Source organism: Lagenorhynchus albirostris, chromosome 17 (genome assembly GCF_949774975.1).
Source record: "Lagenorhynchus albirostris chromosome 17, mLagAlb1.1, whole genome shotgun sequence".
Taxonomy (NCBI): Eukaryota; Metazoa; Chordata; class Mammalia; order Artiodactyla; family Delphinidae; genus Lagenorhynchus; species Lagenorhynchus albirostris.
In genome coordinates, this window is record NC_083111.1 from 74,255,441 (window position 1) to 74,277,905 (window position 22,465).

Here is a 22,465-nt window from a genome sequence, read left to right on the forward strand (position 1 = left end):
TGCACAGAGAGGTTAAATAACTCGCTCACACTCACACAGCTAGTAAGTAGGAGCCCAGGCAGCCTGACTCCTGGGCACCTGTGTTAATCTCTGCACCGTCCTATCTCCGGGGGGGCTGCCTTCAGAAAGTCACCGCAGACAAACTTCTCAAGTGACTCGGGAGGTGTCACCACAGAGAACAGGGAGCCCCAGATCTGGAGAGGGAAGGCTTGGCTTGAACCTCACCTCTGCCCTCAACTGCCTGCCCCCATTCACCAGCTCTGCAGGGCTCCTGAGAGAGTTCAAGATCGTGCCTAGGGAGGCGTTGTGCAAACTGTAAAGTGCCACGCAAATCGGGAAGTAGTATTATTTACAGCAGCTTTACAGAGTCCTGGTAGTGGACTGTTGGATCTATTTTAAAAATTGGGCAGTTTGTGCCAGCTCTGGGCCAGACTTGCATCCGTTCGTGGACGAGTCTTCTTTGGGAAGGATGGACACTAATCTGCCCACATTGGCCTATTTCACTCAGCAAACGCTTGGAGCGGCGGGCTTGTGTCTCCACCAGCCTCCTACGATGCATCTATTCTTGATTTCACACTCCCTCTGCTGGCCCGTAGAGTGGTCCCCGTTGGACAGATGAGGCAGCTGAGGTTCAGAGAGGTTGGGCGACTTTACCACAGTCACACAGCAGGGAGAAGGCACGGTTGCATCTGAGGAGAGGCTCTCTCTCCATGTCCTGAACATCTGGGCACTTGGTTCAGGGCAGACACTAACACAGGAGGCGTCTTTTTAGGACTGAAAACATCTCCTGAGCGGAAACCTCAAGAGATAGCACCAAGGTACAGCCCTCACAGAAAAACGATAGACGCACCCAAACAATAAAATAGCTCTTTTTTTATTCACTTTGATTCGGATCATTGGAAATGTTCAACAATAAATTAAAAATAAAAAACAGAGCAGAGGCTGAGGAAGGCAGACTCTTGCCAAGTTCATTCAGATGAACAAACACTTAGCTGCAAAACCTGGGAGTGAGGCAAGGCGGGGGGTGGGGGGGCAAAGAACGCAGATTTTAAAACACCACCAACCAACCCAACAAGATTGCAAAGAGGAAAAAGTGCTCAGGAAACTTTGGCTTTGACATGAATTCAGTTAAGTGCTAACGTGATGGTGCACCCATGTCCATCCTACCGGGGCCCAGTGAGGGCTCCCAGGTTAAAGCTGATGTCTGGACCAGGACGCTGGGCAGGAGGGCGACAATGGCAGTTCAGAAGCTGAGCAACGGGGTCAAGTTCAACACGAGTACGGACCTCTGATGGTCTGGGAGGGAGACAGGAGGCCAGAGGCTGGCTGCTTGTAGGAAATGCAGTGCTTTGGGTAAGGACAGACTATGTGATGCTGCTTTGCCTGGCCCGCTGTTCCTCCTACACCCTCTTCTTTTTTTTTGCAGAGGTGTCGTGGACTGCCCCCCAGGAGGGCTCAAAACTTGTTAGCCCAGACCCCAGGAGAGGATGACCAGCCAGTGGCCTGAGGCCATGTCTGCTGCAAACCAGATGTCCACGATGGACACAGTGACATCCCCGAACTCTGGGGGAGCGAGGACAGTTGCCAGTCCCTGATGGCACGTGGCTGGAGTCCAGCCATCTTTGGCTTCCCTGGAGAAAGCATTTCCAACCACAACCGTGAGAGGGAGAGTGAGCTCTTTTCAGTTTTCCATTTTTCCTTTGGGTTCAAGCTGCCTTGAAGAGAACAGTTAAAGCAAACATCACAGTTCTCAATATTCTCTGTGATTCTATCCCACCTTTGATCCAGAGGCCCAGATTGCGTCGAGGTAGGACTGGCCTCTCGCTGGCCCTTCTGGCCACGGCAGAGCCTGGGATGCCATCACGTCCCCGAACCCACCCCCAATCCCCGCGACAAAAATCGCCTGCCCCCGTTCTAACCTGGCTTCTCTCTTTCAGGTCCTATTTCCTTGGGTCTGCCTTCTCCCACTAAGCCCAGCCCTCGTGGTTTGCTGGACGATGCCTGGTCAAGCCAGGGTTTCAAAAGGCATCAATTCAAGAACTTGCTTCTCTTCCCCAGATTACTACAAACCGACCCTCCTTTCTTCCCCTACAGGTGGGTGCGAGCAGGGGCTCCAGGGGTCGTGTGGCGGCAGACATTGCTTTGCTCAGCTGAGAAAGCAGCCTCTTCACTCCCTGGGGGAGGCAGATGTCTGGGATGTTGGTAACATCCTTCTCCCTCATCAGTTCCGCCTTTCGGCTTCAGGCTCAGCACTGGTTACTGCAGGCTTCGTGCCCGGGGCTGGTCTCCAAGGAGCTCTCTGCCCGCGGAGTGGACAGAGCCCTGGGCTGGGATCCCGGAGCCCCGGGGAGCCCAACTGCGTATACTGTTCATGCAAGAACTTCCTCGTGTGGGTGCTTCTCGTCCTCCAGCCGATGGCCAAATCCCCGTGGGAAACACTCTTGTCCAGTTCTCAGCCCCCTTTACCCCGGTGTGGGCCCCGCTGGTTTAAGGCAATGGTGCGTTAATCCCGGCCACCGTGGCTGGCTGGATTCGGGTAGGCGGCCGTTGTTAAGCCACAGATGATGTCTGCCCCAGCTCTGGGAAAGCATGATGCTATCTCCTCCACTGGAAGGACGGTGTGAGAAGGCCGAGGTCACAGCTTGCCTCGGGCCACCGTGGGCAGCCTGAGAACGAAGCCCGGCGGTGAGAGGCTTGTAGTCCGAAACCTACACCGACTACAGTTCTTTGAGGGGCTGGGTGAGCCTGGCTGGGAAAGCCCACCTCTGGAGCCAAGAACACCCTATTTTGGCTCAAAATCTGTTTCACAACTCGTTCACTTTTGCAATCACTTGCCTTCTCTGGCGTTGCTTTTCTCATCTGTAAAATGGGATCCAAGGGCTGAAAGGCATCTCACAGTGAACAGCCTGGTGGGAAGGAGAGGTGGAGTGGGGACCAGGCGGCCGACCCAGGGGGCGCGCAGCTCAGCTGTGGACCCCTGTCTGCTCTGGGGACCTGACTCAGCACATCCAGGAAAGCTGAGTGCTCTCTCTGACCCCATCATCCTGAACAGACTTGGCTTTCAGGAGAAGGGGAGAGCGAGCTCAGGGGTCAGCCCACACCGCTCCCTGCGCCAGTGTCCATTTCTGCAAGGTTTGTCCCTGGGATTAATCAGCCGACCAGCACGTTTGCTGAATTCTTCACGTCAAGGACTCCCATGAGCTCTAGCCTCTGAGGATTTATGCTCGGAATAATGACCTCACAGCAATTTACAAGCCTTTTATCAGTCAAGAGGGTCTTCAATTTTGCAGAATTTTAAAGCTGGAACAGGTTTTTGTTTGTTAGCTTTTAAAAAACACTTTCTGGATCCTGAATCTTTGAGAATCGAATAAAAACTGGAACCTCTCCCCAGGAAAATACTCATATACAGGGACTCGGGGGAAAAACAAACGTGGTGTGTGACTTCTAGGGATGCTTGTGAATGCCCGTTGCCATCTGTGGTCCGTGACCTTTGTAATTCCTCTCTCCCCACTTGCAGAGGGAGAAAGTGAGGCTGGGGAGGGCAGGGCTTACCCAGAGGGCTGCAGGGAGCAGCGGAGGCGGCCTCCTGGCTTCCCAGACCAGGACACGGTCACAATTCCTCAAAGTATCAGTGGCCTTTTAGGAAATGCTCTTGACAGAAAAAAATGGGCTGTTTTTTTTTTTGTTTGTTTGTTTTGTTTTGATTAAATGTCAGCAACTGGAGCCAAAAATCACTGTCCTTTCACGCCTGCGACTCTACTCCCCACTCCCCAAGACAGTGCCGCTGGGTTTGGCGATTCCTAGCCTGAGACTCAGTCTAAAGCCCGTAATGAGAAAGAAGAAAGGCAGGACTGGGAGAGAAGGAGGTGCAGAGCATCCCACAAACCCACCGACCTGACACCCCACGATCTGCCCACCAGCAAGCCCTCAACCCTAGACACCACGGTACCCCAAGTCTCAGGATTCCTACAAAACTGGCTTTGAGCGTCCGCGCCCCAGCTACCAGCCGAAGCGAGAGCAATTGAGTCGCAAAGTGCAGATGACGTCAGCTGAATTTTAAAAACAAAACAATAAATAATCAGGAAGGCTGACAAGGAAGAGCGAGCAGCTGGGACGTGAAGGATGAGGTATGACTTCTCCCCTCTGATGGTCACGTTCCTAGGATGACCCTGCAACCCCCAGGACACCACACAGGTGACCAGGAGGGATCTGGCCCAGAGCGTAGACCCCTGGGGGAAACTGCTGGCTGGTGGCGGCCTCCTGCACAGCTCTGGAAGGTTACGGGCACCAAATCGAGTAGTCTGTGAAAATAAGTCCCCATGGCTGACGGGCCTCTGGATGGAGCCGCGTATCATCCGAGCTTTGTTCCAACTCAGACGCTGGCTCAGGGAACTAGAAAACTGTCCCCGGCTACAGAGTAAGGGGAGTGCACTGCTGCGGTCCCCTTTCCCAAGTCGGGGCTTTTGCCTCATTTCAGCCAAATGCATGCATCTCTCTCCCCAATACAAAGGCACACAGAAGGCGTCAGATCTGCTCTCAGTCATCATGATAAACACAAAGATTGATTACTCAAGGGAACGGCAGCTTGGGAAGGAGACATCTGGATACTTAGAGTCTCTGAAGACCTGTGGGTGAGGAGCCCTCCTGGCCACCATAAATGAGCTTTGGGCAGAAAGGGGAGGCGTGGTGGGCCTACCATGTGCGGGAGGCCCCACATGGCTGTCCTGGGGGTCATCCTCACCCAGGAACTTCACAGCGAGAATCAGAGCGCTGGCCCCGGACCCCTCAGCAGAGCAGAGTCTCTGTGCATCCTCCCCAGGAGACCATCCTCTTCTTTAGAATGTGGGAATCTTCGGATTGGACCTCCCCCACAGTCTCCCCACCTTCCCCAGCCCGGAACAGCAGCGAGAGGGGTCTCCCCACCCCAGAATGGTTCTGAGACTTGCCCTGCAGCCCTGGCAGGGCTCGGCAACCTTGCTGAGTAGATTCTACCAAATGTTGGGGTGCAAGAGGCTGCGAGGGGCACCTGGGCGCACCCCTGAGGCCGGCCCTCCAAGTTCCCAGAGCGCAGTGGCTCCGGCGAGAAGCTGGGGCTGGATGTGGAGAGGTGCGCTCTGGTGCACCTGTCCTTAGCCCTTCACAGCGTCATCTTCCCTTGAAGATCCGGATTTTGTTGATGGATGCCAAGGTGGCCGTCACATTGGACTCAAAGTCCCCATCGTGCACCCCAGTCTTTCGAAAAGCCCCCGCCGACGGGTTGTTCTCCCAATAGTGGTGCCAGTTCCCTTTGCTGTCCGCCCCGAAGCCGTACAAGTCCACCTGCCGGGGCAAAGCACAGGTGAGAGCCGGACAGCAGGGCTGCAGGTGGACCCTCTGACAAAGAGAGCCTGCAGGCACCCCCAGCATCTGTACATACCACTTCCAAGGATTCACAGAAACCCCTCTCCAGGAGCCTGGAACTCCCAGAGGCTTGGGGAAGCAAAGGCAAGTTGAGTAAGAAGTCAAGTCCAATGCCAGAGCGCACAGTGGGAGGCTACTGCTTGTGGGTGGCCCTGCGGGTGCTGGGTCCACCTCTGGGGAGGCACAACCTCTTCTCCAAGGCTCGAGGAGCAGGGCTTCGAGGCCCAGCAGCCTGCCCCAGATCCCAGCTCTACCTCTTGATGATACATCCTGCAAGTCCCAAATCACTTCTCTGAGCCTCACTTTCCTCCTATGGAAAATGGGGCCAAGAGCGATGACCACAGTGAGGTGGGCGGTAGCTCTGATCCCTGCCTTCCCTTGGCGAATACCCATCTGGTCCGGGGGTCCTCACTGTCCGGTGGGCGGGGCAGGGGGCGTGCTTCTCATGCATGACAAACTTTTACTGAGCACTTATTCTGTGCCAGGTGCTGCATTAAATCCGTCAGAGTTCAGGCGGATGCTGGCGCGATCAGGGATGCAGGAGTCAGGTCTCAGCCCCTGGCGCTCCTAAATTATAACAAGCACCAACCGGGCCCCCGTGCGGGACAGGGGCTAACGCCGGGGCTCCCTCCGCACCAAGGACGGAGGGGCAGGAGGCCGACGAGAGCAGAGAGAGCTCTTTCGAGCAAGTGACACTTGAACTGGGTCTTGGAAAATGAGCAGAAGGTGACCAGGAAGGGACGGGAGGAGGGGTTTCCAGGGAGAGGGAAAGCTATGTGGGCCGCAGCATGGCAGACAGCTTTCAGGGGTGGGGACCCACCAGGGGCAGGAGACAGCTCTGTGGCAAGTGCAGCCTTTTCTGAAAATGCCAGCAGGGACACGGGCCCGTCCCAGAGCACGCGCTAAGGGACGGGAGGGGCATTTCTGAGGCAGAAGCCCACGGGCTCTTTGACCAGCCAGCTGGAGGTAGGGGCTTGGTGGGGAGATGAGAGGCAGGTATGGTTTCTGGGGTGAAGGGCAGGCGAAGATGGTGGCAGAACAACTGAGGCAGAGACGGTGGGTGGGCCTTGCTACCCCCTCGACCCCTCCTCCCTGCGATGTCCACTGATGAGCCTGATGGGGCGACGGCGGGGATGGGCTGTACGTGACAAGAAGGGACAGCGGAGTGCCCTGCCTGAACCCAAGGCCAGGGAAGAAGCAGGGGGCACTGTGGTCCCCATCCTGCTTCACTGTCCACGGGCAGCCAGCACCCCAGATCACTGATGGAAACCCAGGCCCAGGCTGGCATACGGCGAGGCGAATCCAAGGTCGGAAACACCCGGTTGGCAAAATCACTGATTCTCAACCTCAGTGAACGGTGGAACCCCTGGGGGCCGGGTTCCCAACCTCAGGAATTGTGGTGGAAGTGGGCTGGGCTGTGGCCTGGGGGCCGGAATTTAGCTCCACAGATGATTCTGATGAGCAACTGAGATCGAAACCACAACCCCATACAGCTCCCCCGATTATAATATACTCCTGGGAGCAAGATACGCTTATATTGCCCCCAGATCAGATCTGAGCTTCCACCTGCTGGGCCAGGCTCTGCCTCGGGACCTCACACACCAAGAGAACATGGCTACTCCCCAAAACTTCCCGTGCGGGAGACAGCGCAAGCCTCACTGTAGAGACAGGATCGGAGCTTCTAGAAAAGACAGGCTATGCCGGGGCCGGGAGGGGGGATGGAGCTCTGCCTGACTGCAGGCGCTCTCGCCGCCCCTCTTGAGAACACAGAATGAGGAGCCCTCGGTCCCCGACCCCCTGGGGGGGGGCAGGCAGGCATGGGGGAGGGGGTCCTACCTCATCACAGATGTGCAGTGAGAAGATGACCGAGAGGATGCCGGTGGATGGGTACCGCCCGTGGCCCTGCAGCCAGCTGTCGAAGACGTACTTGATGAAGGCTGGGTGGTAAATCAGGATCTGCGGGAGGGAGGACACGGTGAGGGGTCTGGAGAAGGATACCAGGCCTGTGTTAGGTGCCACACACTACTGTAACCTCGGCGGACCCTGTTGGGACTGGAACTCATAACCCTGCACTCGGGGTGGGGGGGTTAACGTTCTAGTGGAGAAGATGGATCGTGACCTAAATCACTGAGACACAGAGGATGCTAGAAAAGAATGATGAGACTACAGAGACAAAGCAGGGAAAGGAGATAAGGCACTGGGGTGGGAAGGTTTGCAGACAAGGTGACATCTGAATTACAATCAGGTGCGGCCAAGGAGTGGGACATGAGGCTGCAGGAGAAGGTTCCAGGGAAGAGCATGAGCTGGGGGCAGGGACACTCCTGTCACACTGCAGGAAGGCACCGAGCCACCCGTTCTGCCTCACGTGGGCCTGAATGATCTCCAGTCCCTAAAATGACCTCGCATGCCAGCTCTCCCTCTCCTCATGTTACAGATGAGGAAACCGAGGCTCAGAGAGGCTAAGTGACATGCTCAATGTCATGCAGCCACCATCGGGAAGACATCAGCTCCAGCCATACAGTGACTAGCTGTGTGTCTCTGGGCAAGTTACCTGACCTCTCTGAACCTGATCTCTCCATCTACACATGACAGTGTAAGCAAACGTCTGGTGTGGCGGGCACTTCATTTCCTTCATCCCTCTGCCCTTTGCCCACGTCTTAGCCAACCCCATTCCAGGGCCCACTGGGGAAGATGCAGATATGGAGACAGGTGACGAGGTCTGGCTTTGGAGATGCTCATGCTGTAGGGCAGTGGTTCTCGAACAGCACCAGCATCCTTGGGGGGCTTGTAAAACTCCAGCGTTTCTGGTTCAGCAGATCTGGGGTGGCCTGAGGATCCGCATTGGTGACAAGCTCCTGGGTGGTGCTGCAGGTCCAGGGTCCAGGCTTAGGGAACCTCTCCAGGGTTCGTCTCTTCACTCTCTAAGCGGGGGGCCACCAGCCCCAGCAGCCCGGGGGCCCAGGGGCTCTCCGCCGCCCGATGCTGGCAGAGCAGGGAGACGGTGATCTCCGTCCTCACGCAGAGCCTTGAAAGCGAGGCTGAGCTCAGAGGACAAGGCACCTGAGCCTTCACTCACCTTATTCTTTTTCACCTTGATCTTCGTGGGGACAGGAACGTAGGTGCTGCAGGAGGACAAGGCAGGTGGTTAATGTGGGAGGGGGCTGGCGGCCTGGGCATCAGCTGGTAGGGGCAGCTGGAGACGCAGGTGGGGCAAGCGGGAAAGCACACTCATTCCCCAAGGGACCCCACCTCCCCGCAGTGGCCCATTATGGACACCAGAGGGCGATCGTGGCCCATTCGAGGACCTGCTGCTGTATTATGCCGCCTTCTCTCAGAAAGTTTAAGAAGCGGGATTGCTCCAAGCCGTGCACACAGCACAAGCAGCACGGAGAGGGGCCCACAACACCCATCCCCCGCTGCTGGGACGCTGGCTGATAGGCCCACAATGGCCCCTTTTCATCTGCAAGATTTCCCGTGCCCCCAGGATGACGGTATACGTGCCTGGCCACCTGGCCTCACATTGCATCTACCTCGGGGACAAGTCACGTTCCAGCTTGTGGGACCAGGAGGGAGGGGCCGGCAGCGGAGCCCTGGCTGGTCCAGCTCCTCCCCTGGCTGCGCCCGCTTCCCTCACTGCCCTCCTCCCCGAGCACAGCGCCCCCCCCCCCCCCCCCCCGGCTTCCCGCACCCAAATCCCTCGGGCTTCCTAACCAGGCCTCAGACAAGGAGGCTTTTGGCCATCTGGGCACTAAGCCACTTCTCTTCAGGCAGGTGCGAGCCTGGCTCTGCGAAGGGGCCAAGCCTCCGGGTCTCCCTGGAGGCTGGAGGTCATGAGAAGGACTAGTGGGAATTCACTGAGACCCGTGCCAAGCGCCCGGAACAAATCAGAAGACGTGAGCTCCTTGGTGCTCAAGGCAGCCGGAGCCGACGTGCTCCACGCCCGGTCTCCCCGCCCGCCCCCCAGCCCGGCCGGGGCCATTCTGACGGTTTGAGAAGCGGGGGCGGGCGGAGGCTGTCATCAACGGGGAGCACCCCAGAGACGAGCACGGGGTCAGAACTAACACGTGCTGTGTCCTTTCCAGCGGGGCTCCCTCTCCCGAGGGGTTTCCAGGGTGTCTGGGGAAGCAAAGCTGGGAGGTCTATTCGGAGGGGCGGGAAGTCACGAGGAAGAGGAAGGCCGGAGCTCCGGGTGCATCGGGGTGATGGGAGGAGGGGTACCAAGAAGAGCCGGAGGGTCTGGAGGCGGCCGGGGGACTGGGGCTCTGCCCTCCAGGAGGAGGCCTGGGGAGGGGGGTGTTCCGGGGGAGGAACAGCATGGCGGGGGGCTCAGAGGCCCTCACACAGCAAGGAGCAGCAGCGGGACAAGCAGTGCCCCTCCTCCAGGCGCCCCGAGGGGACTTACTGGGAGATGGTGCCTGTGGTGGTGGCGCTGATTACCCACTGCAGGTCGGTGGTCTTGAAGGGCACCAGGACCATGCTGACGTTCTCCGCCAGCTCCCGGAAGCTCTCGGGGTACACGAGGTGGTGGGTGGTCTTGCTGCCCACGTCGGCCTCAAACCCTGCCGTGGGGGCCTTGTTCATCCTGGGAGGGGGAGGGAGAGAGGACCGGCATCACACTGGGGCACCGATTCTGAGGGTCAGCTTCAGCTCCGCGAGGCTGTGCTGGGCCCCAACTAACGCATCTGTAAAATGGGGGCGACGGCGGCACAGCTCAGAGGCTTTTGCTACTTTTTTCTCATTTATGATCTCGAGTGAGCCTGACCATCGCCACCATCGATGGCCTACTCTGTCCTGGTCCAGTGACGCACATCACTGACCCTTAATGATGACAGTGTCCAGTACGTACTTTATGGTCCTATTTTTATGGCCAAAGAAATCTGAATGCAAAGAATTGATCCCAGGACACAGAGTAACCCAGAGGCAGCCTTGAACTCAGGGCCTGTCTGACCCTGAACCTGACTCTTTCCCCCTCACCATGGACATGCCCACCGGACACCAGGTACACTGAGGCTCCCTGAGGCCAGGTGAGTGGTCTAAAGACAAAGTCAGAGACCACAGAAACAGGGGATGGTTCTAGAAGGTGCCTGCGCTTCTCATCTGAGTCACTGGTGCCCCTGGGTCGGGTGACTGGTGTGGGGATGACAAGAAACGTGGGAGAGACGTGGGGCATCTTCCTGGAATACCCATTTTACTTGGTGTCAGGGAAACATATTTTACATTAAAAGTATATAGTTACGTTATGGCCTAGATGGCAAAACAGAGACGGCTTTTATTTTATTTATTTTTTTGGCTGTGCAGCTTGTAGGATCCTAGTTCCCAGACCAGGGATGGAATCCCGGCCCCTGGCAGTGAGAAGGCTGAGTCCTAACCACTGGACCGCCAGGGAACTCCCAGACAGGGATGGATTTTGAAGATTAAGCAAGAGTCCTCAAGTTAGTCTTGCCCTCTGGCCAGGCCTCTCAAGGCCAAGCTCCCAGCCCCCTGGGTACCTCTGTGTATGGTTTCCTCTCTCCATCCAGAGAGGTCCTGTTGGTCCATCTGCAATGCAGATGGGGAAACTGAGGCCCAGAGGGGGCAGTGAGGGGCCCGGGGTCCCCAGGTAAGGCTGGGCACACCCGGACTGGGGTCTTGACCTCCTGACGCTGAGCCATGAAGCCCCTGCAGCTCCAGGGGCCTGGGGGGCAGCGGGGTGGCCTGGGGGGCAGCGGGGTGGCCTGGGGGGCAGCGGGGTGGCCTGGGGGGCGAGGGGCTGGCACCCACCTGAGCACGAAGTCGTGACTGTCTATCTGAGGCCCGTACCAGGACTCTCTCAGGTTGCCAGAGTTGCCCACGACGGCACAGCGCCGGCAGCCCACCAAACTCTTCTCCAGCAGGGGGTCCACGTTCCCGGGCACCACCTGGAACAGCTCCTTGATGGTGTCGTTCAAGTTACTGGGCTGTTTCTCCCGCTGGAGCCTCTGTGGGCGGAGGACGCAGGACACAGTCAGTCTGGATGTGTTACCTCTGGCCCCCGCTGCTGGGCCCCGAGCCCCCTGTGGTTGGTGACCCAGCCCCTCCTGAGTACCCTTCTCTCCGCTGGGCACCTGGAGATGCAGGCAGCTCAGACAGCCACCTCCCCTGCCAGGAGCCCAAGGGCCACTCAGGGAGACGGGAAGGCAAGAGATCATTCACTCATTCTACAAAGGTTCATTGAGCACCTACTATGTGCGAGGTACAGCTCTGGCCTCAACGCAATGAGACTGGCTGGTATGAATAAAGCACATGGGAGAAGGGTCAGGTGACCCTTCACGCTCGCCTCCCCTCCCCTCTGTTCCCCTCACCCTCCCGCCTCTCAGCTCCTGCAGCCCCAGGACCACCGGGCTCCAGCCAGACTCAAGAATCAGCCCTTTGCCGGATGCATCAAGGAGTCCAACGTCTGCTTAACAAATTGTTTTCACACCCACACCCAAGGTCAGCTGCCCTGGGACCTCTCTGACCCACAGGCGGAGACAACACTGGGTTTATCCTGAGGGTGACCAGCCCCCTGGTTGGCCCAGGGGTTTCCCTAGAAGCAGGACTCTCAGTGCTAAAAGTGGGATGAGTGGGTCTCCCTATTGAGCCCTCTCTCTGTGCACCCACGTCCGTCCACTGCCTCAGGGCCACGCTGCATAGTGACCACTCGCTGATGCACATTACTCCCCCCCTCAGAGTGAAACCTGGAGAGATTTCCTAAGAAGCATTGCATCTGCCTGTGTCACCAAGCCGCAGGGCTGTGTCACTTCAAAGGCAGACGAGAAAGGATGCTCTGGGGCCCCAGGTCGGTTGAGCACGTGTCCCAAATCCAAAGCAGGATTTGAAGCCAGGCTTTTATAAACCCACCTTGAAGTCTCTCCCACAACATCACCCTGCCTCAGAGCCCTGGAACCTTGACCTTTGGAAAGCCCAGTCCCTGAGCTTGGGGAGGGTAGGTGGCTGTGAGGTGAGTCCCATCAGTTACTCGCAGCCCCAGGGACAGGAGAGGGGCTGGGAGAGAAAGGGGAGGCTAGCAGCTGCTTTGGCCACTGTCTAGGAGGTCAGTGATGGGGGGATCGCGTAGGGAGATCCCCAGGCATCTGGTCCCCACCTGGCATTGGAGGAACTAGCATCCCCAAGGAGAGGCACACCAGGAGGCCTAGATGGTCCAATAGATAAAACCACCCAGTATCTCCTCCAGCCTAAGACACTCACATGCTGCGGGAGCCGCAGGCAACGACATCAGGACCGCAGACACACTTCTACTTAGAAACATCACTGGTTACAATAAAAGAAAAAGGGGAAATAGCAAGCGTAGGTGAGGACACTGGAACACTCGTGCCTCGCTGGTGGGAATGTGAACTAGCGCGGCCACTGTGGAAAACTGTTGGGTGGCTTCTCGGCAATTCCATTCCTAAGTATTAAAAGGAACGGAAATCAGGGAATTCCCTGGCAGTTCAGCGGTTTGGACTCTGCGCTGAGGGCCCAGGTTTAATCCCTGGTCGGGGAACTAAGGTCCCACAAACCGCAAGATGAGGCCAAAACAAAAACAAAAACAAACAAACAAAAGAACTGAAACCAGGGTCATGAGCACAAACTTGTTCACTCGTGTTCATTGCAGCATTACTCACAACAGCCAAAAGGTGGAAACAACCCAAGTGTCCATCGATGGATGAATGAATAAACAAAACGTGGAACGTGCAGACACTGGAATATCATTCAGTTATAAAAAAAGGGTCATTCTGATATATGCTCCCAATGGATGAATCTTGAAAACACTTATGCTAAGTGTTATTTCACCGGCTTATTTGCCGGACACAGAAGGACACATATTGTACGATTCCACTTACAGGAGATACTAGAATCGCCAAATTCTAGCATGTAGAATGATGGCTGCCTGAGGGATGAGAGGGGTGCCGAGGGGGGTGGTTATTAATGGATACAAGGGGCTTTTGTTGGAGGTGACGGAAGCGCCAGGTGCGGGTAGTGGTGATGGTAACCCAGCATCGTGAATGCATTTAATGCCGTGGAATTGCACACTTAGAAAACAGCGATAAATATTATGTTATGTATATTTTACGACAATAGGACAAAAATTATATCCAGATTAAACACCTGCTCCGATAGGATCTCCTGGGGCAGCTCCAGGCTCCTGAATCACCTGGGCTGATGTGTGACATCTGGGCAACAGAGCCATTTCTCACAGGCTCCCAGGTGATGCTGCTACTGGTGCAGGGACCACACTCTGAGGACCCCTGGGATCGAGGACCACAGCCAAGCTGCCCGGCAGGGACCTCCACGGGGACCCCCACCCAGGAAGAGCCCTGACAACGTGAAGATGTGCTCAGAACCAGAGAGTGTCCTCCATCCATGTCATTGCCTCGGGGAGCATGACACTGTATGCTGGGTTAAGGGAGCAACACGGCGTTCTTTAATCCAGCGCTCAGCAATATTTACTGAGCACCTACTATGTGACACATGTGCCTGCTTTGCCTCGGGGGCCCCGGGGTTTGAAGGCTCACAGCCGGCAGGGTACCCATGCTGGGAGTGCAGCATCACGTTGTCCCGTCCACCTACTACTGACTTACCCCTCTTTAATGATTCACTTTAAAAAGTAAGTTTATTTTTAAAGGAAATCTCATATCTCTGCCACAAGCGGAAAGCAAGAATTACTTGGCAGAAGTAAAAAAATCTGTCCAGAAAAAAAAAGGAAAGTGTCCAGTACAATGAAAACAAAACCACTTTATTTGATTCCAGCTCCATCCCGTTGCTTGCCCAGGCAAGCCGCCCTCCTTTGCTAGAACCAAGATGGGCAGGTGTTAGAGGCACATCATGAAACAAGGAGCGACATTTAATCCTTGCAACTTCAAAGATGGAAAGAGAATTAAAGCCGAATGACATCCTCGCCCTGAGCGTGATGCGATGCTCTTAAAGGCCCTGCCCCTGTATCACCAGGAATCACGCTGCCCCACCGGCTCACACTTCAGGAACCCTGGCTCTGTTTCAGACACTCATTGACAGGAACGGAGATTGAGGCCCAGAGAGGGAAAGATCTAGGCCACGGGGTGAGTACAGAGCTGAGTAGAACTCGGGGACAGCGGGCTGGAATCGAGCTGTGTTTCTGGGGATTAGAGCCCTAAAGCATCCACTCACCAGCTGGGGTAGATGAGGCAGGTCAGTACTGCTATGTCCCCGTCTTCCTTGGGAAGGAACTCTCTGACTTCTCTGTCTTTTGTAAATGACAACGGAAGTCCCAGAGGGCTGCTGACATGCACGCAGGAGAGAAAGGGCAGAAGTTCCAAGACGCCCTTCTCCCCTCTCACTCTTCCTGCCTAGTTTCCAAGCAGTGTATTTCTTGGTCTACAATCAACGCTCAGGCAGCGGCTGCTGCTGTTGTCAGAGGCTCCCTGGAAGCATCAAGTCTTAAGGCAGAGCCTGGAGGCAGAGGCTGAGACAGCCAGCATCACCCCACTGCCGCAGGACATGGGGGACTTCGTGATACCCAAGGCACCTGAGCTGTCAGCCCCCAGCTCCTGAAGGCTTCTTCCTGATTCCCCCTCGCCTGCCCTCCCTCCCATGCGGGTCTGGAGGAGCAGCGGTGGGCAAGAGGACGGGAAAGCAAGGGTGCCTTGGCGCGGGCGGCCGGGTCCCAGGCCTGGCTCTGTATGGATGGCTGAGTGACCTCAGTCAAGTCCTTCCCCTCATCCCGGAGACAATGTAGAAGAGGAAGCAGACACGAGGGGTCTGCTCCAAACCAGGGCCCCGAATAGGTCTGGGGAACAGCATGTCTAGGGCCAGCCCCTCTGACACCTGGCATCGATCACCTTCTGCGGGCTCCCGGCCAGCCAAGCATCCTTCAGGGCATTTCCCACCAGGCACGTCATACTTTAAAAGCAGGGCTCTGTGTTTGGGGTCCTAAATCTGGATCTGTCAGACATTGTCCTGGCTGTCTGGGGGCCTTTATGCAGAGCTACGGTGCCTGCTGGAACTCCTAGGGTGTTTTGTTTGTTTGTTTTTGTTTTTTTTGCGGTATGTGGCCGCTCACTGTTGTGGCCTCTCCCGTTGCGGAGCACAGGCTCCGGACGCACAGGCCCAGCGGCCATGGCTCACAGGCCCAGGCGCTCCGCGGCATGTGGGATCTTCCCGGACCGGGGCACGAACCCGCGTCCCCTGCATCGGCAGGCGGACCCCCAACCACTGCGCCACCAGGGAAGCCCCCAGGGTGGTTTTTATTTCAATATTCTGTGTCTCCGTCTGGAGGGACGGGAGCGCTTGTCAGATGTGGTGTCCTGATTCTTTACTCAAAACATGTGGTCTGTGTGTTGTCAAGGAACCCAGAAGCTCTAAAGCCCTGCTCCTTTCTGTTGATTTCTATTCATGAGGAACCTTCTCCCCTTCCTTCCTACCCTGCAAAATCCCTTCCAAGAGGCTAAACTCCAGCAAAGAAGGACTGCACATAAGGGCTGGGGTGGGGACGTGGGAGGACAATTTGATGAAACAGTAAGAGCCACATGGGAAAACATTCAGCCTTCATAAGTGCTGAAAGAATGCAAATTCATTTTCCCTTGCCCGTTAAAACAGCAAAAATAAATAAAAATGTTAAAACCTAATGTTTGCGGTGCTATAGAGAAACCTGGTGAGGCGACTCTTACTACCTCAATCTGAGAATCTGAGATGAAGAGCTTCCTCAACATCACCCTTGATAAAATATAGAAAGTCTAGAGCAAAACCCAGGGACCCTGGGTGCCTTTCACCTATCACCCTGCCTTGGGCTGGTCTGCTTTCCCTTCTCCTCCAACCATCCCTGCAAGCTAAAAAGGCAAGGCTGTTTCTTTCCATCTCCGTATCTTGGCATCTAATAGATGCTCAATAAGTCCTCAATGAATGGATATTTCTCACTCCCCTTCAATCCACTTTGCGCTCAACAACTAGATCAGATCATGGACCTCCCCTAGTTAAAATTCTACAGTGGTTTCCTGCTGCACTTAGAACAAACCCCAGGCTCCTGGCTGTGGGTCCTGACCACTCCCAGACGCCCGCGCTCACGGCCACACACAGCTCCAGCTCCTCCAACACACCAAGCGGATGCTGCCCCAGTGCTCTCGCACTCGCTGTCCCCGTGACCAGCGGCACTTTCCCCAGATCCTCCCGCAGCTGGTGCCCTCTCCGCCTTTGGGTCTCAGCTCAATTCCCAGCTGCTCAGAGACCTTCCCGACGAGCCCATTTACAGAGGCCCCTGCCCCAAGTTTCTGCCAAACCCCTTTTATCCTCCTCCGAGCACTTCTATCTGAGTCTATCTTGTTTATTTGTTTCTTATCTGTCTCTCTCCTTCAGAATATAATTCCATGAGAATAACGATCTGGTTTTTTTTTTTTTTTTTTTTGGCTTCTCCATACCCAGAGTGGGTTAAGTAGTGGCCTCTAAACAGATATGCCCAAGTCCTAATCCCTGGAACCTGCACCTTGAGCTCAGGCTTCTGCCTCCGGAATCGCGAGAGAATGCGTTTATGTTGCCGTAAGCCACCACCCGTGCGGTCACCTGTTACGGCAGACACGGAACTGCTACAGAGCCCTCTGCTCTGATTTATAATATATACAGGAGATCCTCAATAACAGAGGCTGAATGCATGAACCAACGAACGTACGGATGACCAGCATTCCGAATCCCGCCAAGCGCCTGGCGGGGCCCCTGGTGCACACTTGGGTCTGAGCGTCTGGCAGGCAGGGGCCGCCCACATCTCACCCCCAGACCCACACTCAGCCCCGGCTCTCACCAGCCACCAGCTGTAGGTGTCTTCCTCCAGGAGCGCGTTCTTGGCCGTCAGCAGCGGCTGCAGGGACCGGTTGAATCTCTCGTCGAACCAGGAGGACACCTTGCGCTCTCCGATGCAGCGGGCGCAGGTGCAGGGCCTGTGGGGGTAATTCATGAGCCTCCTGAAGTTGTCCGAGAGCTCGAGGACCATCTGCCTGGGGAACCACGCGGTGGCCACCATGGTGTGGGAGTAGTTCAGGAAGAAGGAGGTGAGGAAGATGAAGAGGGTGAGGAAAGTGAGCACTTTGAGAGTTCTTTTCCTCGCGGTCGCCATTTCTGCTCTCCTGACGCGGGGCCTCCCAGGGATGGGCTGCAGGAAATCGTGCCTAATTGAGGAGGAACTTCCACGAAAGATCCCAGAGACAGAGGATCGACTGCAAGGCAAGGCGGGGAGCCCCAGGGAGCCTCAAAGCCTCCTATGGCCACTGCTGCTGGGCAACGGCCACCCGGCTGTGCCCGACATCACCCGCGACACTCAAATGCTAAGCGGACCACTTGTGGCGGGGTGCCTCTGCTGGCGTATAATTTGTCTTTTCAGGAAATAAAGCGGCCTGCTTCCTCAGCAATCCTTAAACAGCCAATAATGTCTCCTGATGAAGCTTTAATCGAAACTTGATAACAGTGATTTCCTTTCCCATCCAAGGGGGTTGAGGGGTAATTAATCCTTGTGACAGGCCAGGGTCCCTCGGAGGTGAGGGCCTCGAAGGAAGGGTCGCGGTACAGGACAGGGTCAAGCTGTCTTTGTTACCGCCCTCCAGAGACGACGGTGTGTGACAATCCTTAATTAGAACTTGGTCTTGCCCACGCTGTCACCAGAGATGTGGCGGTGAAGCAGCCGACTTGACAAAGGCACTGAGGGTTGTCTGTCATCTGCACAGAAAAGGAGGAAGAAAACAGGATGAACTTCATTACTTTTTTATAAAAACCATTTCTCTCTCTCCACTTCCTCCCATCGTCTTCCGTTCTGTTGTCAAGCCCATGTGGCAAGTGGCTGCAGACGATATTTTACCCTTTTGAGCCTCAGTGTGTGCATGTGTGCAGTGGGATGTTAACGCCTATCCTTCAAGGCTGCTAAGAGACACGGAAGGTGGCCCACCCATCTTTCCTGCAACCAGAACCTAGTACCTTTAAGAATCAGACCTAAGTTTGCGAAATGAGTTAATAATGCACGTACAGTGCCAGGTACACAGAGATTGCCAAGTTCATGCTACTTTCTCTCTCCTTCACTCTCTGTCTCTCAGATTCTAAAGTTCAACCACAACCAAAATGGTATGCTTAGGGGGTGGCCCAGGCTTCCACCTGGCCCAGGTTCAAGTACTGGTTTACCAGTTGTATGGCTTTGGGAAAGTTATTCAGCCTTCCTGACCCTCAATTTTCCCTTCTGTAAAATGGGATAGTAACAGCTCCACTTATAGAATGGTTATGAAGATAAGACAAAATGCTATATGCTGGGACTTCCCTGGCGGCGCAGTGGATGAGAATCTGCCTGCCAATGCAGGGGACACAGGTTCAAGCCCTGGTCCAGGAAGATCCCACGTGCCACGGAGCAACTAAGCCTGTGTGCCACAACTACTGAGCCTGTGCTCTAGAGCCCATGTGCCACAACTACTGAGCCCACGTGCTACAACTACTGAAGCTCACACGCCTAGAGCCCGTGCTCCACAGCAAGAGAAGCCACCGCAACGAGAAGCACGTGCACCACAATGAAGAGTAGCCCCTACTCGCCGCAACTAGAGAAAGCCCGCGTGCAGCAACAAAGACCCAATGCGGCCAACAATAAATAAATAATTTTTAAAAATGCTATATGCTGAGTTTCTGGTGTTCATTAAGTAACTGCTAAACTTTCATTTTCCATTTTCAATGTACGAATGAATGTTCTTGGATGAGCCACTAACAGCCAAACAGGATGGTACAGTCACACGTATCTATTTCCTCAGATGATTGACAAAGTATACCATCAGCTAGATAGGGCTTTCCCAGGTTGTCCTAAGAAGAAACGGAGATTCAAAGAGATTAAATGACTTTCCCAAGGTCATGGGGAAAGTAAGAAGCAGGATCTGAATCCAGACCCACACCCCTCTGACTCCATGCACCTGGAGGGGCCAGGGTACCAGAAACACGAGCAGGAGGTCTGCCCTGGACGGGACACCCTGTCTGTTAACTGGGCTCCAGATGACCATAGTTGGAGGGATACAGAGAAAGCTGGGAGTTATTTAATCAAAGAAAGCAAACCAGGACTCCTCACACGCTTGTAACACAAGTTCCCACACCTCACTGACTTTCCGGGCTTCTGCAGAGTGCAGCTGTGGTCATACCTCTGCACTTGAACATGATTCCCTTTGGTACTTGCCTGGAACGTGCCCCTATCTCTATCTGTCTGATCAATTCCTTCCCCATCCTCCACGTGTAGACTATCAACAAGCAGGATATATTTTTTCCAGGAAAGCAACAGTGGAAGGGAGACTGATTTACCTTTTTGGTAGAAAGAGGGGCAGCTCAAAAATCAGATTAAATCCACAGTGCCTTCCTGGAGGCAGCCAGGGCTCAAGATGTGTTGCCTCCACTGCTTCCTCAGCACCTCAGCCCGGGTGGCAACGTCTCTCCTTTTGCCTACTGCTCCACTTTCTACTTGTCATGACCATGTGACTTGTATGTAGAACCTAATGGTGTCCAGAGCTGTCCCTTCCAGCTGTCCCCTGCTTCTCCATCAAGCACCAGCTCTGTCATCTGAGTTAGATTAACCTGCTTGTCCTCAAGGGCGGGCTCTGATCTAACTTGGCAGGCAGAGTGTTCCCACCCCTCCTACCGCAGTCATTGCTCCAGGGATGGATGTGTAGCCTAATTCATCTGGAGTGAAACTCCTGACTCTTTGCAGTGGGGGGCAAAGAAACATTCTTTTGCTCTGGCCAGTTTGCTGTTTGGATGCGAGGTCAGGGTCGTACTGGACATTTTGCTAGCTCACTGGAAGAGGCGAACAGTGTTGAATCCCTAGTCGATCCAGCCCTGCAGCCCACCCTGTGCCTTGACTTTTCAGGGGCCTGAGAGAATGAATCCCCTAACTAACCCACAGGTCACAGTTGCTCCTGCCTCTGGGCGCCTACCCAGACTGTCCCCACCGTCCGGAAACTCCACCCCACCCCACCTGGCTCTGATTCATTCTTCAGGGCTCAGCTAGCACTGATCCAGGAGGGAGGCCTGCCCACTGCCGGCCTGAATAGGGGCCTCTCCTGGCCTCCACAGCATCCTGGCTCCACTCTGCCTGTGCTGTGTACTTAATCTGTCTCCTCCCTGAGCTGGGAGCTCCAGGAGGATAGAAACTCAGTCCCACTCACTGTTGTGGCCTGGAAACCGGGAACACACATGGCATGAAGGAATGCAGAGGTGAATGAAGGGAAACAGCCACCAACTCAGAGTGGAGACCTGAGCAAGAAAGCACAGACTAAGAGTCGGAAGATTCTGATTCTCATCAGGTTGCACGACCCATTTGCTGTGTGACTGTGAACAAGTTACCTAACCTCTCTGAACCATCCCTTCAACAGGAACATGGGGCTGACAACACAGATTCTGCCCACTTCTCGAGGCTATTAACCAAGCAAGATCTGTCCATTCACGTGATTCACTCGCTGCATATCTGCTGGGGCCCTGAGCTGTGCCAGGCTCTGGGCTGGGTGGTGGGGGACCCATCATGAAAGATTCTAAGGTGGGAGCTTCCCAGGCATCTGCAAGGCTCCAGTGCCTTTGGGAGAAAGGAGGCTGGTGTCCTTGGATCAGAGAGGAGCATGTATGTGGCATGTATGTGGGTGGGTTCGAGGGTGTGCGGGACTCAGAAGCCATGATATCTCTGAGGGACATGGAGACCCACTGGAGGGTCTAAGCAGAGGACTCACATGGTCTCATTACATCTGTCTTTGTCATGAGCAGGGCCCATGATGCTCTTATTGACTCTGTATCCTGATGCCAAGGGCAGAGACAAGTTCACTGAAATAGATGATTACTGAACCATGTTGATCGAATAAAATTCTGAATGAGAGGTTAGGTTCCCTGCAACGTCCCAGCTCCACGAGAGATATTAATGTTCTACACTAGCGCTGGCGGAGGCCGGGGGAAGGTGCGGTGAGAGTTGGGACAGAGGGCAAGGCTGAGCTGTCGAGGTACAGATTGTGACATCCTCCTCCCATCCAGCTGGGACATCTTGATAGCTGCATCTCTGAGGCCAGGGTGCTTGTTCTGAACCCACCTACCAGCAGACACTTCCAGGCTGGTATCAATGAGCGCTTTTGAAAGCCCTGGAAAACTGCAGTGGAAAAGCAAGAACAGCCCTCCACCTTCCCCTTCCCCCCAGCCCCAGGGAAGAAAGGAGGAATGCGTGACTTTCTGCACTCTGTGATGTGAGGCAGCCTGCTACATACGGGGAGCGCCAGCCCTGGCACCCGGAGATGGAACTGAGGCCAATACACCATGGGCCACAGATCTCCGCAGGCCAAGAGTGCGGCCAGGGACGGAGGCTGGCCAAGCCTCCCAAAACAAAGAGGACGAGGAGAGGGAGGGGGAGGAGGACACAGCTCCCTGTCCTGTCTGCAGAGAGACAGTCAGCTCACGGCCACACACGGGAGTTCTGGGAGAGGCACAGCGGACGTGGATGTGACGGGCTAGCGGGGTCACTGCAAAAAGCTGACGCAAGTTGGTGCCCTTTTAAGAACTCAGAAAGCAAGGATTCCCCGAAGGAGGGTCCCTAACGAAGATATACCCCCCCTACCCCGTCAACAAGGAGAGAGCAGCAATTACCAGCCACTGAGAGAAGAGTTGTTTCCAATACTCGGAAAACCAAATGAACGGACAGTATGGGTTTGTGAATGTTTCTTTAATGCCTGCTGAACTGCACAGTAGTTCTAACAAGGCTGGGATGCCCTCCTAGCTCTCTGCATAGCCTCCTGCCCTATGACTGTTGGTGAAATGACCGAGTGAACGGTAATATCAGCACTTCTAATATAGAGCTGCCATGACCGTCCTCCACGGGGTCCTCACGTCATCTGGGTGAAGTGAGCCATCATGCTTATTTCCCTGAGAGGAGAAACTGAGGTTCAGAGAAGGCAAGAGACTTGTCCAAGGTCACACAGCGAGATGGTGGCAAAGCCAGCACTTTGCTCCAGGCTCCTGCCTCCTCCTGGGCTGTCCTCTGTAGACACAGCTAAGTGTTCTACTTCATCAGGACTTGCTCTCATTTTCATTTCCTTTCTTGTCATTTCTTTGGGTTTGTAACCTG

At 55.2% G+C, this 22,465-nt stretch overlaps 1 protein-coding gene across 4 annotated transcripts in view; it reads right to left on the reverse strand.

Annotated features, from left to right (window-relative positions):
- Positions 1-853: 853 nt before the first annotated feature.
- ST3GAL1 (ST3 beta-galactoside alpha-2,3-sialyltransferase 1) overlaps positions 854-22,465 on the reverse strand; it is an 88,327-nt gene continuing 66,715 nt past the window's right edge. For 3 of the 4 annotated variants that reach the window (XM_060128577.1, XM_060128579.1, XM_060128578.1), the window contains exons 3-8: positions 17,165-18,072; positions 11,161-11,357; positions 9,803-9,982; positions 8,477-8,522; positions 7,237-7,356; positions 854-5,319 (exon numbers count right to left, since the gene is read on the reverse strand). In XM_060128577.1, coding sequence (XP_059984560.1) covers positions 5,146-5,319; positions 7,237-7,356; positions 8,477-8,522; positions 9,803-9,982; positions 11,161-11,357; positions 17,165-17,476 — 1,029 coding nt within the window. In that variant the 5' untranslated portion in view covers positions 17,477-18,072 and the 3' untranslated portion in view covers positions 854-5,145. Of the gene's footprint in view, positions 6,982-7,011; positions 7,357-8,476; positions 8,523-9,802; positions 9,983-11,160; positions 11,358-17,164; positions 18,073-22,465 lie in introns of all 4 variants that reach the window. The other variant, XR_009536571.1, reaches the window with a different exon arrangement.